The sequence below is a fragment of the Lipomyces oligophaga genome, assembly GCF_038497815.1.
Source record: "Lipomyces oligophaga strain CBS 7107 unplaced genomic scaffold V1516scaffold_5, whole genome shotgun sequence".
Lineage (NCBI taxonomy): Eukaryota > Fungi > Ascomycota > Lipomycetes > Lipomycetales > Lipomycetaceae > Lipomyces > [Lipomyces] oligophaga.
In genome coordinates, this window is record NW_027117789.1 from 902,224 (window position 1) to 918,568 (window position 16,345).

Consider the following 16,345-nt stretch of genomic DNA (forward strand, 5'->3'; position numbering starts at 1 on the left):
CACGTGATTGATATTTTGTACGCGTGCTACATTTGAATTTCTCATGTATGAGCTGGCCTTAGGTTGGAATTGAATTGATCAAGAGGGATTGATTGGTTCGAATCAAGATATTTGCGACACTTGCTTTTCGTTTTGCAGAAAATATAGTGATCTTTGTTTATTTTGCCAGAGATCATGATTGCGAGCTGGCAGCAGTACTGGGGAGCCATCGTATGTGTTCTAGTATTTCTGGTTATTGTTCCTCCAGTAAGCGCGCTCAAGCTGAGCGTGGCAGCGCGTCCTGCAAATTCACCTCAACCAAGATGTATTCGCAATTTTGTGCAAAAGGGTAATCTGGTTGTAGTTAAGGTCAAGACCAGCGGATCTAAGGGAGATGGTCAGGTTTTGAATATGAGTGTGAGTTGGAGACTGCGGACTGATGCGCGCAACTGGCTGATAAAAATCTAGATTGTCGATAATCTTGGAAATGAATACGGGCGCAATAAGGTAAATTTATTATATATATTTGGAAGAACAATCGGCAATGTTAGAGGTCTGACACAGTATTAATCAGGACGTTGCTGGAGAAACTAGCTCAGTGTTCACCGCACTTGAAGATTCTGCGTTTGATGTATGTTTTGAAAATGTCCAGCAGACATTAAGTGCCCATGGAACAGAGCGAGAAATTGATTTGGATATCGATATTGGCGCTGATGCTCGCGACTGGAATGTAGTTGGTCAGACAGAGAAGCTCAAGCCCATGGAGCTTGAATTGCGACGGATTGAAGAGAATGTGGACGAGATCGTCGCCCAAATGGATTATCTTCGCGCCCGAGAGGAGAAATTAAGAGACACAAATGAGTCGACTAACGCTCGAGTCAAGTTTTTCTCTATTGGCACCCTTATAGCGTTAGCAGGCTTATCAGTCTGGCAGATCACGTATTTGCGACAATTTTTCCGGTAAGCTTCTTAATTAATGGTTTAAGCTGGGCCATCTTACTGACATTATCTAGGTCAAAACATCTTATCTAAATATTTCATATTTGTTTTTTCATAAACTCTACATTATTCATTCTTCGCAAATTCGTAAGCGTGATGGTAGATAGAGCTATGTATATCTATAAAAAAAGAAGCAAGGCATCCCTTATTTATAATAATATGAGCAAATATTCTGTCTACATATTGAGTATATTTCAATCTTTTACTACAGGGAATTGGAAGCCCTATGTAGATATAACCAACGTCCCAACACTAAAGTCACAGCCGATCAATTTCATAAATTTGAATTTTGTTTCTAATCTTGCTCCATCTGAGGGAACAATCACATAACAAAATTGGCCTGATCAAATGGATTTGTTAGAAGTTGGCGCAAATTCCATTGTGGACGAGCTGACACTGTTTGACCCAAGCGACCCAGAAATCGATGTTCTTCAGTGGCCCTGTGTATTACTGTCTAACGTCCGTATATACCGAGATTCTGGTGATCCCACCGACGAATCGGGCCAGGTCTTGGTCGATATCACAGAAAGCGATTTTGACGACCAGGAAAATGACTCAGGTTTTTATGTCGTTGAAGGGTATATTACGGATGTGTTAGACGAGGAAGCTTTACGTATGTAACCCCAGGCCTCTTAACTGCTACTACCTGATCTTCGTTTCACTTACGTTTCAGAGGTCGCTAGATCATGGAAAGGAGACATTTCCGGAGTCTGTATTCGTATTCGGAATGTGAATACAAGCTTGTTACAGAAATTAGTTATTTCCGATGACGAGAGTAATACTGAAATTTCGGTAGATTTTCAAGTTTTGGGACAAGCTGCTTGGTATCGATGCTTATCTGCAGCACTCGATTATCGAGATATGTTTCAACAGGTTTTGGAGAAAGCAAGTCTGTGGAGTATGTCAACAAATTTGGATACTACTGGTTGTTGCGTGTTCTAATACGATTTTAGTATGGATAACAGATCAAATGTCCGACATTGCCGACTCCACTGATATTACCTGCTATGATCTGTTTGATACTCTTAGCGAGCGAGTAAGCGCGTACTTGCTGGGTTCTGAATATATACTAATCCAATCTCAGTATCGGCAAGAGTTTAATCTGATTACATTCCCAGCTTTATTGCAGAAGTATAATCTGTTCATAATTTCACGGCTGCTGAAAGACAAATACTGGGAAAATAATCTTCTTCTACGGGCCTTTCTTTCGAGTCCTGAATATGGCGTGAGTTTGAAGGTCATAAATTCTGAACTTCTTATTGATAAATATAGGCTCACGTTGTTATGTTGTCAAATCAAATGAAGGGAGTAGCGATCTCACTGGATGCGGAATTACTGGATCGGACGTCCCGAAAGCGCAAACGCAAAGATACTAGCGAGTTAGAGCACACAGAGAAGAACTCCAAGAGCTCCGAGAATGTATTATCAACAGAAGAAGTTATCAAATCATCTGCTCGGGTCTTACTGTTATACGGGCCGCATGCATCTGATCTTGCGCCGGACACTACAGATGAAAATGGATCAGCTACATTTCCTGCTAATGCGGATTTATTTCTTAGACGAGAGCTGTTATGTCGGGCCGGTACATGGGCGGAGCTAGAGAAGGATGGCAAGAGTTCACAGTTATTTTGTAAATGTCTTGACGAGGAGCTCAGTCAATTACAACAAGAAGAAGATTACGAAATCTATCGAAGTTATGCGGAGAAGCTGAAAGACAGGCTTTCTGGGTCTCCACACAGAGTCGGTTCAAAGCAAACCGAGCTTATTATTACTAACGATATTGAAGATCTGGATTCGCAGCGGAAACTCATCTATAGTCAGAAATCACTGCCTAAATTACGTCCGCCAGGAGCATCGCTTACATTAGCTGATCACGAAGAGGAAGACGATGAGGTCACGCAAAATGTGCAAGCAGTCAAGGTTGCAGGAAGGCCGATGGACGGGTCTATGGTGCAAGCAATCACGAGTACGATACAGCGTCGGCTGAACTCTGCCTTCTATCTGCCGCCCATGAAATTCTACGGCCTGACAGATCTACCCGTAAAACCATGGACATGTCCGCAAGAAATGTGTACAATGACTATTCCGAACGCGAATTCGACAGAAGGCCGAGAATGCATTTCACAGCATTATAAAGCACATGCAAAACAGTATCTGGGAGCTGTGGAAGCTGTTGCAGAGCTCGCAGGTGCCTCAGCAGAATCCCGTCCCGGGATGGCAGGCAATATGCATGTGGAACGATTACTAGAGCGGATCGACAATATGGTTGAGGTTTGGAAACAAGAAGAAAACAACTTGACAGAAGGCCTAAAGACTTGAAGGCCTGAGAGACTTTGATTAATACGTTTTGTGTCGATCAATGAGACAAAACATAGATTGGATTTATAAAATAGCACCTGACAACTCCATCACCCTTGCAAAAGCATCATATCCAACTACGGATCCAGGTCCTCCGCGAGCGGATCCGCTGGCGACGTTAATCATTTCTATCAACTGAGCATCAGTGACAGAGCTATCTTTGGCTGCTTTGGCAGCGTTTCTGAGATCCTGTATGGAGATTCCTGAGGCGTCTGGAACGCTCCCTGTGAAGAGGTCGAAAGCATGGTCGAGTTCGTCACGGTTCCGACGAATGAAAGCTGATGAGGCCGAGATGGCCGATTTTGGTTTTGCTGAATCGTCCGGATGGCGCAGATGACCAGACTCTTTTCGGAACTCCAACAACTGGTATGCCATAATTTCGAGAAAAAGATCGTGTTCCACGGCTCCACAGTTTCGCGGGTCAACTGTTCGCTGGAGAGCGAGGAGGTCTGTGCTGGATAGAGGTGGTAAACCCAATGCAGCGATCGCGTCTTCGAGAGAGCTGGTCGGGAAAACCTGATTATCTGGATCAAGAGCGAGCGCATATACTTCCTCAACTTCATCTTGAATAAAGTGAGCCGGAAATTGAGATGAAGCAGCCGATTGCTTGTGGTCAGAGTTTGCCGGAGTTGTCGGAGTAGCAGGAGCAGCAGGACTATTGTGCTGAACTACTATTTCGACAGGAAAATAGTGATCTGGAGATTTTGAAGCGATCTGAGATGTAGTACTCTCATGATCTTGAATAGAGGTCTTCTCAGACTTGGCATCAGAATTAATTCGACTGGAATATTCAGAAATACCAACTGCATTTTCGTAGTCCATAGAACTGGTCTGAGATAATTCGATTTCGTTTGGTTCAGCTTTGATTCTTGAAGCATTAGCAGTAGCGGCAGCAGCAGCTGCTGCTGCTGCTGCTGCCTGGTCCCGCTCTTCTAGATCTGATAAACTCTCAAACTCGACGTTACCCTCACCCTCTATCTCCTCGTCGTCTTCAAATACAATATCATACTCATCACTGTCCATGATATGCGCCTTTCTCAGAAAGTGAGGCAAATCGAGAATACAGATGGTTAAGATACCTGTGCCATACATCTACACTGTCCCCTCGAATGCTTACAATTTTCCCCTCCTAAATTTTAACAAGTTTTTCGCTTCCTCCCTTTCTATCCTTTCCTTTTCCTTCTCCAAATTGAGAGAAATCTCAGTCTCTAAATTTAGCTAGAACTCGTATTCGCCACTCGGAGGAGAGGAATATGGGTGTGGACAGTAGAGATATAGCGACCTTTCTGCCTTGTTTGCATGGAACGCGTTCGCTGTTTGGATAGTTCTATAGCGAATATTTTTCCTTGAAGTAATATTAGATGAGGCAGACATTTGATATATTTTGTACATGAAAAGGAGATTTTGGTTACAAAAAATAAAAATGGAGTGTGCGTAAAAAAATTTTCAGAACATTATTTAGAAACTGTTTTTGAGCTCTCTTAGTCTCTTCATGACATCGACTCGGTCTTCTTTGCCTACCGCCTTCTTGATAGCTGGATCTGTGACCATCATGAAAGGATTGTATTTCTTTTCATCACCAATGGTAAACTTGCCTGTCGTCACTTCGTTGGCCTTAGTAAATGCGTCCAATGCTGCAAGCGCTTCATTGTCGAGTACTGATTTCGCGAACTTGACGTTCGACGCGGTGTATTCATGCCCGGGCTAAGAAAAAGATCAGCTTACTTAAGTTTGTTGAATAAAGACTTTCAAACATACGTAAACTTTTGTATCATCGGGAAGACCAGCCAACACGGTGTTAAGAGCAACATCCATTTCCTTCGGAGTACCTTCGAAGAACCGACCTGAACCGCAGATAAACAATGTATCACCCGTGAAAACAGCGCGGTCGGTGCCATCTTCAAACAAATAGCAGATTGAGTCCTGCGTGTGGCATGGAGTGTGGAGAGCGGTAATTTTGATCCCGGTGCCCAAAGCAAACGTCGTGCTATTTTCTGGCGTCTTGGTTACTTGGGGTGAGTTGAAACCAGCAATAATTGGTAGTGAAGGATACTCTTGATGCTAAAAAGTGTAAGCTTGAGGACAGAATGTGACTGATATACTGAAATGGGTTTACCATCTTGTTGTTACCGCCTTAGGATTGTCAGCAAATGACATGTAGCAATAAAATACCAAACATACCAGAATGATCATAATGGTGGTGAGTATTCACGATTCCCGTGAGCTTGATCGCCCCTTTTGACTCGAGATCTTTGATGACTGGAAGTACTCTAGACCCAGTTAAAACTTGACTAGGTGATATGTGAAGATAAATGAGATAATGACATACTCATCTGGTTCTGCAGGATCGATCACAAGTGTTTCCTTGGTCGCGTCATCGGTTACAAGATAAGCATAGTTATCGCCCGTTCCCCAGCGCATTTTTATATGTTGGATCTGCATATTTCGACGAGGTTGCTGGCACGTTCGTTAGCTAACAAGACATCCGGATGCAATAATCACGTCCTCTTCATACACTCTGCTCGGGTGAAGACTCGGAAACACCACTTCTAGAAATAAGCCCATGCAACAAGACAGCAGCAGTCATCGACCCAAATATTATTAAGATTGCAGACAGTTTCGTCGAAATCAGCTTTGACCGCCGCTGGCTTTCCTCTGTTGTCTGGCTTGACGATCTTAGAGTGTTCCGGTCGCTCGACGTTCGCAGCTGACACAGTGGGGAAGACATACCTGAAATGCCTGAAATTGAGGTAATCGCTGAAATCGTGGTAATTGAGTTCGTTTTTGTAAAACACGTCTAGCAAACATCTAGCTGCGAAATAGTGCAATTATACAGCGGTGGAGTATTATATATTAATTAGCCCTTTTATTTTCAATACTAGATAGACTTTCAACGTCTTATCGGAACTTTGACCGGCTTGCTTAGAAACCGAGCGACTTCATTCGGTGCCTTGACCCTTACCCGATTCATACCCGAGATAGGAATGGTCTCTACCAGTTGCAGACCTACTCATATAATAATGATTATGTTTTCCTAGTTTAAAAACACCATGTTGGTAATGCAATGTTGGAATTGAAGTATGTATGTAAAATCTTGTCATTTGCAATATCAAACCGCATGAAAATCTAAGATCCGTACGTAGAGACCCATGAAGCATAAGCTACCAAGTGAAGTCCAGCCTACTGATTTAATTGATTCTTGCAATGAGAGTAGAACTATGAATTGGCAGAATTCAGACCTGGACAATCAAATATAGACAAACTGTCATATAGAATACAATGAGCACATCGAAATAATGAATATTTATTTTAAACCTAGTTCCAGAAGTCAGGTACATTCAGCCCGTCCGGGCTCTAGTTTTTCCGACGTCTCTTTCCTCCGGCCTGCACTGCCGAGGGAAGGACTCTCGTCCCCCAAACAAGAAATCCTCCACCGCTTCTCGAAGTCATCATTGGATGTGTTCGTCCAGGAAAAACTTGATATTTACGAACTCTAGTTTCCAACATCGTAGGAGCAATCACGCGCAGATCGGCCATGAGATCATGTACTGTCTCGACCAAAGGTTCTTTCGATACATTATATATTACGAGCTGGCGCGATCCGGCAAGCGCAGGTATCAGTTTATCAAGAAGCAATTTTGTTTCGAGAGTTGTCGCCATGATGAGACCGTCATAATCCGAATTATTGAGTTGTTTAAAAATCGTATCCAGTTCGCCCTTGCGTTCGAGCTTTCGATAGTACTGTCCACGTCGTGAGGATTTCATGTTCTGTAAATACTCTGGTGACAATGTTCTCACAACTTCTTCTTCCTCGGGATGAAATAGCTGGAGGATATTAATGGTCTTGACCATTCGATTTGTCTGCTCGACATCAAAGTTCATAAACTTCATCACGTCCATATTCGCGTGTTCGTTTTCATGCACAAATAAAATAGTTCCTTCATTTCCCATCCGCTCAAGCATTGCGCCAGCAATCAATCCTCCGGTCTCATCAAACACGATATAATTGCCTCCTTCGTGAACATTCGCCAGACTCAGAATTAAGCCCAATGACTCGCTTGTCATGTCCAGTATCCGGTGCTGGTCTTTATACATATAATACTCAATCAGCTCAGAGCTACCCAAAAAGCATGGGGTGAATCGACGCAGAAATTTTGCCTGCTTCCGTCTCGTATACTTTTCCCTGCTGTATATGCTTTTCTTTTCGAATGCACCATGTGATTTGATCATCTCTTGTATGATTCTTTCACCTTTTTCCGTTTTTTTCAGCTGCTCAATATCACTCATACTCAATTTTTGCACAGTCGGATCGTCTGTCGTTGTTTCATTTGTATTGATCTCTAGCTCCTTCTCGGGCGTTTTCTCTTCGTTACCGTTTTCCTCCATTGATTCTCCTTCTTCTTGATCTTCATCCTCACCGACATCACCGTCCGCATTTACGACTGATGAGGAAAATAAGCCTTCTGAAGAATATATTGTATCCACGTGCTTGTCATCTCGGATCTCATACGTGTATCCGTAAAGCTTGCCGATAATCTCGTCTGCAAAGAATGATCCAAACTTGCCCAAATGAATTGTTGTATTCGGTACCATCTTGACCACACGCAAAGTCGACGACGGTAACCGGATCAAAACAAAACTGTTCGCAATTATTACACTTTCGTCCATCTCTTGCCGTTTACTTCGAGCCGGTCGACCCTGTTTCGTGCTCGTTTGTGTGGCATAGGGCAAAGCTATCTTGCTATTCGGAAAATTTGGTTGGCTCAAAGCCGCATATTGGGACTTCCAAAATCTTGCTTTTAAGTGAAACAGGGCCATCTTCACTAATATAAATGAATTTAGAGAATATTGGTAAAATGAACTCTAATCTTTTCTAAGTCATATTATCATCAAATACTATATATAATACAGAAACACCAACGTCATCAATCAAAGAAAATTGCCCGGAGTTGTGGGTAACGGCACCGCATTGTTTTCACTATACTGCTTTCTCGGCTGTCCACCCCGCGACTGGGATCGCGACCTCGACATATTTTTTCGCTCATTCGCAAAACATAGAAACTCGACTCTAGAGTTCTTATGGCTTTGCAGCAAAAGCTTTTTCATCCGATCTAGCTGGACGGCCATCTCGGTCGGAACCATGGCAGATTTGTCAGTCACATCTTGAATCGCCGCATAAGTGGCTTCAAACAGCTTCATGATCTCATCCGTCACTAATGAAGACGTTTCCTGGTCTATGAACTGCACATCGATTGTAGCCTGCAACATTCCTCCCAACGAAAATTTGTTTACTTGTCGATAGCAATCCAACATTGTTTGTACAGCTAGTAGCAAAAGCTCCTTGACAACACGATTAATCAACCCTTCAGCCACGGACGATACTTGTGCATGAACGCGCACAAAGAGGAGTAACACTTCGTAAACAAACGGACTAACTGACGTCGGACTCGGATACTGTCCCCAATCAGCTCCGGATTTCAAAATCCCGTGCCGAACAATATTAGAAATTGTACCACGCTTGGATTTCATAAAGATATAGAACAATCGCGAATCAAGCTTCTGTAGTGAATCGTCAATGATATGCGTTTTGTCTGTAAGCTTGATTGAAAATACATCCGTAAACTTATCAAACAGCTGAGGAATCACAATATTTGACAGTTCGGCAATGTTGCAAATCAGCATCAACACTCGAGTATCGGTAGAAACTCTTGCAGCCTCACTATCAGCTGCTACTTGCCCATCTACGTTCGTCGCATCTTTCATTAGCCCGTCTAGGACTAATAGAATAGAGTTTGTAAACTGAATCTGAATATTTGTTAATAGTTGTGACGAAGGCGGAGAAATGACTTTCACTTTAGACCGCCGCTCGGCATCCGAAACAAGAATCACCCTGCCAATACTTTCGAGTAGTCTAATCTGATACTGAAAAAATATCGACGGCAGCATTGTATTATTGCGTAAACTCAACGGTCTCCAGTCCTCAAGAATATGAAATCTTTTGGCGTCTTGTTGCCATGCAAGACATGCAGCACTGACACAACGTTCTCGCACAGTAGACATCATCTCTCTCAAGGTCTCAATATGACTTGACGAAATTGTCAGCCCAGCTAATTCACTTGCAACTGTTCCTACAGTTCCAAGAATTAAAGAGATATAATATGACGCACTCAGAGCATTTGACCCTTCCGGTAAAAATGCATAAAGGATCAAAGCCTTGTCCGAATCCTCCGCTGAAACAAGATTCTGGTTTGCAGGCGAGAGCCGAGGCACCTCAGGTGGCTTGTCATTCTTTAAACTAGTTGCAAGCATTGCACTAGCTGATATAGATACAGAGCTATTGTTGGACAAATTGGTAATTCTGTTACCAGTATCCTGTGTAGAGCCGCCACTTAGCTTGATACCGTCGCCATCCTCAACATCAAATGTATCGGCTCGCTCTGGTCGTTTTGGACTTGGAGAAGCAGCTAACTCGGCCGATTGTGGCACAGTGCGCAAGAAAAACTCAGACAGTTCGGAAGCCAATCGCTCGATCAGCTTGTTTCCATCATCGCGTAGTTCCTTTGCCTCTGTCTCGGAAAATGACAAATGCACTCTTGACTCTGGATTTATCGTGTCAGGAAAGGTTCGTTGGGTGGAGCCAGTTAAAAATCCTTCACAGCAATTCCATAATAAACTAATCTGATTCCCAAAATATATAACCACCTCTTCAACAACCGCACGGAGCTTGATCCAGGTAGAGACAATTTCGGGAGTATCGCGAATCACATCTGCTCTGGGTTTGCTATTCACGAGCTTAATTGAGTGCAGAAGCATAGCTGACAGTGCTTCGAGATTAGGTCTCTCTACAGCCTTGAGATCCTTTTGCAGTACACAAACACAAGTGTTCAGATCATAGAATGCTTCTGAGATTTTTTGACGAAGAGATTCAAACTGAGCCTTGAGATATACCCATATAGGATTGTCGTCAACACCGAGCTCCAGTAAAATATTGATATAAAGAAGATAGTTATCGTCAGGTGAAGTGTGAACTAAACGCATCCACAAGTCTTGTTTATAATCTTCCACTACTGACTCTACTTCTTGCCATATTCTCTCGATAACTCTTCGTTGTTGAATATTGTATTCGGTTAGATCGGATTGATGTGGGAGCGTTCGTATTTCCTCCGTCAAGGCGCGTCCTCGACGATAGTCACGCAGCAATAAGTCGTTATCATTCTTGCCAATTGTAAGTTCCGACCATCCAAATACATATAGAATCTACTACCGCATACCTTATTGATACTAGTCTGAAGTGCTGCCGGGAGATCAAACAAATACCGATGCTTGTCGATCAAAGACAGAGTGGCCTTCAGCGTATCAGATCGAGTTTTATTATTAATTAATGGCTCCATAATATCTGCACTCCTTTGGTTTGCCTCTACCTTAATTAGAAATCATACTATTGAATATGAATCGTAAACGTTTTTGTTACCTTGAATTGTCTGTGCTATTCCCCCTATACCCCAGTTATTTCTCTCCTGCAAAAAATCCCTTGTCATTTCGCCGTACGCAATATCGACAGAAGATTTCATCTTAATAAAGGCGTCGAAACTTCGTTGCATTATTCCTGATTGGAAGGATCAGCTCTGACACACCATAAGCTATCTCGGTCCGGGCGCGACTACTCACTGTTCCTCTCGTCATCCTTGTTCCTGTCGACTGTTCCTCCATTGTTAAAGTCGAAACCAGTATCACTCCCTAGAACAAAGACAAATTTCTTCTCATCCGGATCTTTATCTTCCCAGGAGACCGGGAACGGAGTGCTAAGTCCGTATGCAACAAATACTGGATCCAGCCCATCATCAGGTATCGAGTCCATGATTAACAGACCCAACAGTCTGTAACCCCACCCGGGCTACTTAGCAACGATGTTTTTCAGCGAGTAGAAAACTCTTACAATCAATAACAGTAAGACAGTCAATTAGCAATTGCATTCTCTGTTTAGACGCAATGACTTGTTTGGTGAAGGGGCACTTTTGATTCCCTGCCTGTTTCACCTTAGTATAGAACTTACAACGACTGTGGGGTTTGTTTACAAGTGCACAGTTTAGAAAGCAAGCACCGAAATTATTAATCTGAAAGAGGTTTAACTTTTTATTGATAGGTATAAGTGTTATATTTGGTATAAAACCTCTTAACAAAGTTTGCTAACTCAAAGTTGTTCGCATCAACTTCGAAGAGAAATACCAGAAAGCGAGGCAAACAAGGCAGTCGCATTGACACAGCTCATAGAGTTTAGTTATATCCCACGTTAAGGAAATATATTATCAAAAGCAAAGAAACGATGGACAAATACAGCATCGACTTAAACCACCGAAAACAAAATGTAGAAAATTGCGAATACTATACTGAAGCAGTGATCGACAGAACCATTCAGTTCGAGATCAAAAATGAAAGCGACCAGCACTAAAAAAACTAATCAAGTTCGCAGCGAATTTGGGATTAGATAGCCTTGACCTCTTGATCTTTCTCAATGCCTTCAACGGAGGGAAGAGCCTCGAGTGCTGAGACTTGAGCTTCGGGAAGACGAACACTAAAATGTGTCAGCATAATCTAGTTTCACTTCACTGTACAATGAGAACTAGAACATACGCTACAGCCTTGATAAGCGTGTACTCATGAACTATTTCGGCTAACGCGAAGTTAATAGCTTTCTTGACTATCATGACCTTAATAGAACCTACCTCCAGAGTCAGTAAGATGACTCTTGGTCCTGATTGAGTTAATGACCGCACTCAAAAAACAGCAAACGATTTCATATATCATACTCGTCAATCTCTTCTTTCGTAGAATCAGGGCTAAAACGAACCTAAGATGATAATTAGCTTGCATTTCAGTAACATGAACCTTCCCTATCCAATACATACGATATATGTTGATTCTGCAGTCATGTTGGGCACAGTTAGACTTGCGGAATAGCTTCTTTTACTGTAAAAACGTTGAATAAGCTTCAGTTTGACTAAATCAAATCTCTGCGTAGAAAATCAGACACAAACAGATGTTTTTGTGAATAAGTGTTGAATACCAGAAAAGTTATTGTCTTGGTTGATGATCACTTTCGATCTGGAGAAGCCCGAGCTGCTCACTTTCACGGTGACGCAAACAAAGTGTGAAGGGGAATTTAGAGTTTAAGGGTTATCTATGGCACTGCTGTGCAGTTGTGCAGGAGTATATGCAGTCTAAAGATATATAATTATTCCATAAACTTGAAAAATAGTGGTGCATTGGGACTTTAAACTCACAAGAAATTTCAAGAGGAAAATAGTTCGCCCGAGCTTAGATAGCTATTGCAGTTAAAATAACTCGATTTGGCGGCAGAAAGAGCAAAAGCAGGGGCAATGGAACAAGAAAACAAGTCTCACCGAGCGGTTCGCACCAAAATTGCCAAAAGAAGTCTCCACAATAATGGCCAGAATGCGAAGGCGTTTGCCGTGTCGGCCCCTCGTAAGATGGAGCGCCAGGCAAGACGTTCTCAAGATGTACGGGATTATATATATGAACATTTCTGTTATAGCCACACAAAGGGCGAAATGCTAATTTATTATAGATGAACGAAAAGAAATATCATGTTCCAATGGTTGATCGAACACCAGAGGAGCCTCCTCCAATCATTGTTGCGGTGGTTGGCCCTCCTGGGGTAAGTAGACCGCAGACTTGTGGCAGGATTGCTTGGACTAACATGAACTATGTAGACTGGCAAGACTACTCTGATCAAAAGTCTTGTTCGAAGGTACACAAAGCATACTTTGAGTGATATTCGCGGACCAGTAACTCTTGTTTCTGGGAAGCGACGGCGCCTGACTTTTTTGGAGTGTCCCAATGATCTGAACAGTATGATCGATATCGCGAAAATTGCAGATCTCGTTCTCTTACTAATAGATGGCAACTTTGGTTTTGAGATGGAAACAATGGAGTTTCTAAATGTTCTTGCTCCGCACGGATTCCCCCGTATTTTGGGGATTGCTACACATCTTGATTTGTTCAAATCTCCATCTACTCTTCGGGCATCCAAAAAGCGACTAAAGCATAGGTTGTGGACTGAAGTTTATAAAGGAGCTAAATTATTTTATCTGTCGGGTGTTATGAATGGGCGGTATCCCGATCGAGAAATCTTAAATTTAGCTCGTTTCATTAGCGTCATGAAATTCCGGCCTTTGAAATGGCGGAATGAGCACTCGTATTTATTAGCCGACCGTGTTGTGGATATAACTCATCCAAACGAGCTAGAAGGTAATCCCAAGGTTGACCGCAAGATTACAATCTATGGATATGTACATGGCACAGCATTATCTGCCACAAATGCTAGGGTTCATATTCCTGGTATTGGTGATTTGACGATCTCGGAAGTTGAGCGGATGCCTGATCCTTGTCCTACTCCTTATCAAGAAAAGAAGGAGCTGGAAGAAGGAAAGATAAAAAGACGAAAGCGACTTGACGACAGACTGAAGGTTATTTACGCCCCTATGAGCGACGTCGGCGGTGTTTTAATCGATAAGGATGCTGTCTATATCGATGTTGGCTCGAAAAGCTTCACAGCGGGTGAGGAGAAAGGAGTTGGTGAACGACTAGTTGTTGAATTACAGAATGCCAAGAAGACCCTCGGAGAAGATAATCGTGGAATCCAACTTTTCTCCGGCGCTAATGCAATAAATGAGATTGTCGAAGACAGCCATAATCTTGATAAGGGTCGTACTGAGCGAAGATTAGGTAGAAGTTTAGAAAGTGAAACCGTTGACCACGGTGACGGCGATTTGTATGGCGATTTGGATGACGGCTCTGATGACAATGAAGATGAAGATGACGACGTGGATGCCGAAGAAGATGCATATGCTAGATCGCTGTCGCATCGGTCTAAGCATGAAGACAACGAGGAAAGGAGTGAAGAATTTGCATTTGCAGATAGTGACTCGGATATGGGCGATTATGAGGATGAATTCGATGGATTTGAAGATGATCCCAGCGATCTTAGATGGAAGAGCAATTTGTCTGAACGAGCAAATAAAGATTTCAAAGTCGGTCATCGTAAGTGGGATATTGGAAAGTTGATATACATGGAAAATATTTCACCTGATAAAGTTATCAAACGTTGGAAAAATGAAGAACTCGATAATGAAGAAGAAGAAGAGGGGGAAGACAGTGAACCGGATTCCGAGGCCGAAGATGGCGACTTTTTCCAAAGACGGGCCAACAGTTCCATTTTGATCAATGACGAGGGAGAAGTTGAACGTACTGTTCCCATTTACGATTATGAACTGCTTAAAGAGAAATGGGGTGAATCCGGAACTGGAATTAGTCAGCTACGTGGTCGCTTTTTAACTGGACAGTCCGAATGGCAAGATGATGAGATAAATTCAAGTGATTTTGATTCGGATGATGACGACGAATTGGGTGACTTTGAAGATCTGGAGACTGGCGAGAAATTCGAATCGAAGTCTGATGAGGAACTAGAGGAGGAAGAAGAAGGGAAGGTGGGGGAAGACAATAATACAAAAAATGGACAACAGGACACTGATTACGAGAAGGAGCGAGCATTGAATGCAAAAAAGAAAGAAAAGCTCCGTCTACAATTCGAAGAGGAAGAAGCACAAGAAGATGACGGGCTGGGAGATGATGATCCAGATAAACAGCTTTATGATACTTGGCATGATGCGCAAAAGGCAAAGATTTCAAAGCAATTGGAAATAAACAAAGCAGAGTTCGATGAGATGGATTCGGACACACGGGACCGAATTGAAGGGTTTCGGTCCGGATGCTACGTTCGCATTGTAATTGACAATATTTCTTGCGAGTTTATCGAGACATTCGATCCAAAATTTCCTGTTGTGATGGGCAGTCTGTTGGCGTCCGAGGACAGGTTCGGATTTCTGCAAGTCCGGCTGAAACGGCACCGATGGCATCGGAAGATTTTGAAAACTAACGACCCTTTGATTTTCTCGCTTGGTTGGCGCCGGTTTCAAAGTATTCCTATATATACTACAACGGATTCGCGGACCCGAAATCGTATGCTGAAGTATACGCCGGAGCATCTTCATTGTCTCGCAACCTTCTATGGTCCACTGGTGGCTCCAAACACGGGATTCTGTGCTATCCAAAACGTGGCTAATAATTCTGCGACTGGAGCGTTTCGAATTGCGGCGACAGGAACTGTCCAGGAAGTGGATGCAAGTGTGGAGATTGTCAAGAAATTGAAGCTAGTCGGAACACCGTATAAGATTTTTAAGAATACTGCATTTATCCAAGGGATGTTCAATTCTGCGCTCGAGGTAGCCAAATTTGAAGGTGCGACTATCAAAACTGTGTCCGGCATCCGAGGTCAGATCAAGAGAGCGCTTGCGAAGCCTGAGGGCCGTTTCCGGGCTACGTTCGAAGACAAAATTCTAATGAGTGACATTATCATTCTGAGAGCATGGTATCCTATTCAGCCGCGGAAATTTTACAACCCTGTCACGTCTTTGTTGATCAAGAACAAGACCGAATGGCAAGGGATGAGGCTTACGGGTCAAGTGCGGTATGAGAATGAGATTGCGGTTCCGAATCCAAAAGATTCATATTACAAAACGATCGAACGGCCGACGCGCAAATTCAATCCGCTAAGGGTTCCGAAGAGCGTTCAGTCAGAGTTACCGTTTAAATCACAGATTACAATGATGAAACCTCAGCGCAAGGAATCCTACCTGTCCAAACGAGCTGTGGTACTGGGAGGAGACGAGAAGAAGAAACGTGCGCTAATGCAGACTGTTATGACGATCCGAAATGAAAAAGAGCGGAAACGACAGGAGAAAAAACAGCAGAACAAGACCGCGTATGTGAAGAAGATTCAGGAAGGAGAGGAAAAGAGACGTGAGAGAGAAAGGAAGGAGAAGAAAGAGTATTTTAGTAAACAAGGAAAACGAATAGCGGGAAAAAGTGGTGGAAGAGGAAAGAGACAAAGAATAGAAGAGGATTAGTTGTTGTATCATACCTTTTACAT

The 16,345-nt window shown here is 42.8% G+C and overlaps 8 protein-coding genes across 8 annotated transcripts; 3 read left to right on the forward strand and 5 right to left on the reverse strand.

Annotated features, from left to right (window-relative positions):
- The first annotated feature begins 58 nt into the window (after positions 1-58).
- V1516DRAFT_639463 (emp24/gp25L/p24 family/GOLD-domain-containing protein) lies at positions 59-1,189 on the forward strand. Its single transcript, XM_066920083.1, has 4 exons — positions 59-396; positions 448-486; positions 554-939; positions 993-1,189. Exons 1-4 carry the CDS (start codon positions 175-177, stop codon positions 1,009-1,011), a joined length of 666 nt encoding a protein of 221 aa, XP_066776890.1. The 5' UTR covers positions 59-174; the 3' UTR covers positions 1,012-1,189.
- Positions 1,190-1,989: 800 nt separating this feature from the next.
- V1516DRAFT_428362 (uncharacterized protein) lies at positions 1,990-3,329 on the forward strand. Its single transcript, XM_066919020.1, has 3 exons — positions 1,990-2,010; positions 2,063-2,203; positions 2,251-3,329. The coding sequence occupies exon 3, from the start codon at positions 2,263-2,265 to the stop codon at positions 3,295-3,297; it is 1,035 nt and encodes a 344-aa protein (XP_066776891.1). The 5' UTR covers positions 1,990-2,010; positions 2,063-2,203; positions 2,251-2,262; the 3' UTR covers positions 3,298-3,329.
- A 31-nt stretch (positions 3,330-3,360) lies between these two features.
- On the reverse strand, positions 3,361-4,359 carry V1516DRAFT_625133 (uncharacterized protein; the record flags this gene model as incomplete). Its single annotated transcript, XM_066919694.1, has 3 exons — positions 3,361-3,614; positions 3,675-3,899; positions 4,137-4,359. The coding sequence occupies 3 exons, from the start codon at positions 4,357-4,359 to the stop codon at positions 3,361-3,363; spliced, it is 702 nt and encodes a 233-aa protein (XP_066776892.1).
- Positions 4,360-4,693: 334 nt separating this feature from the next.
- Positions 4,694-6,270, reverse strand: V1516DRAFT_677318 (beta-lactamase-like protein). Its single transcript, XM_066922561.1, has 7 exons — positions 6,067-6,270; positions 5,852-6,002; positions 5,666-5,793; positions 5,518-5,606; positions 5,453-5,469; positions 5,095-5,397; positions 4,694-5,040 (listed from the first exon to the last, which is right to left on the reverse strand). Exons 2-7 carry the CDS (start codon positions 5,921-5,923, stop codon positions 4,795-4,797), a joined length of 855 nt encoding a protein of 284 aa, XP_066776893.1. The 5' UTR covers positions 5,924-6,002; positions 6,067-6,270; the 3' UTR covers positions 4,694-4,794.
- Positions 6,271-8,148, reverse strand: V1516DRAFT_677322 (Gcd10p family-domain-containing protein). The gene has a single exon (XM_066922562.1). It carries the CDS (start codon positions 8,002-8,004, stop codon positions 6,691-6,693), a length of 1,314 nt encoding a protein of 437 aa, XP_066776894.1. The 5' UTR covers positions 8,005-8,148; the 3' UTR covers positions 6,271-6,690.
- Positions 8,149-8,184: 36 nt separating this feature from the next.
- Positions 8,185-11,323, reverse strand: V1516DRAFT_639473 (exocyst complex component Sec5-domain-containing protein). The gene is made up of 4 exons (XM_066920084.1): positions 11,005-11,323; positions 10,808-10,942; positions 10,608-10,753; positions 8,185-10,551 (listed from the first exon to the last, which is right to left on the reverse strand). The coding sequence occupies exons 1-4, from the start codon at positions 11,192-11,194 to the stop codon at positions 8,266-8,268; spliced, it is 2,757 nt and encodes a 918-aa protein (XP_066776895.1). The 5' UTR covers positions 11,195-11,323; the 3' UTR covers positions 8,185-8,265.
- Positions 11,324-11,455: 132 nt separating this feature from the next.
- Positions 11,456-12,417, reverse strand: V1516DRAFT_677331 (uncharacterized protein). Its single transcript, XM_066922563.1, has 5 exons — positions 12,243-12,417; positions 12,144-12,184; positions 12,060-12,088; positions 11,968-12,007; positions 11,456-11,908 (listed from the first exon to the last, which is right to left on the reverse strand). The coding sequence occupies exons 1-5, from the start codon at positions 12,264-12,266 to the stop codon at positions 11,818-11,820; spliced, it is 225 nt and encodes a 74-aa protein (XP_066776896.1). The 5' UTR covers positions 12,267-12,417; the 3' UTR covers positions 11,456-11,817.
- A 296-nt stretch (positions 12,418-12,713) lies between these two features.
- V1516DRAFT_625304 (uncharacterized protein) lies at positions 12,714-16,322 on the forward strand (the record flags this gene model as incomplete). Its single annotated transcript, XM_066919701.1, has 3 exons — positions 12,714-12,854; positions 12,923-13,012; positions 13,068-16,322. The coding sequence occupies 3 exons, from the start codon at positions 12,714-12,716 to the stop codon at positions 16,320-16,322; spliced, it is 3,486 nt and encodes a 1,161-aa protein (XP_066776897.1).
- Positions 16,323-16,345: the final 23 nt, after the last annotated feature.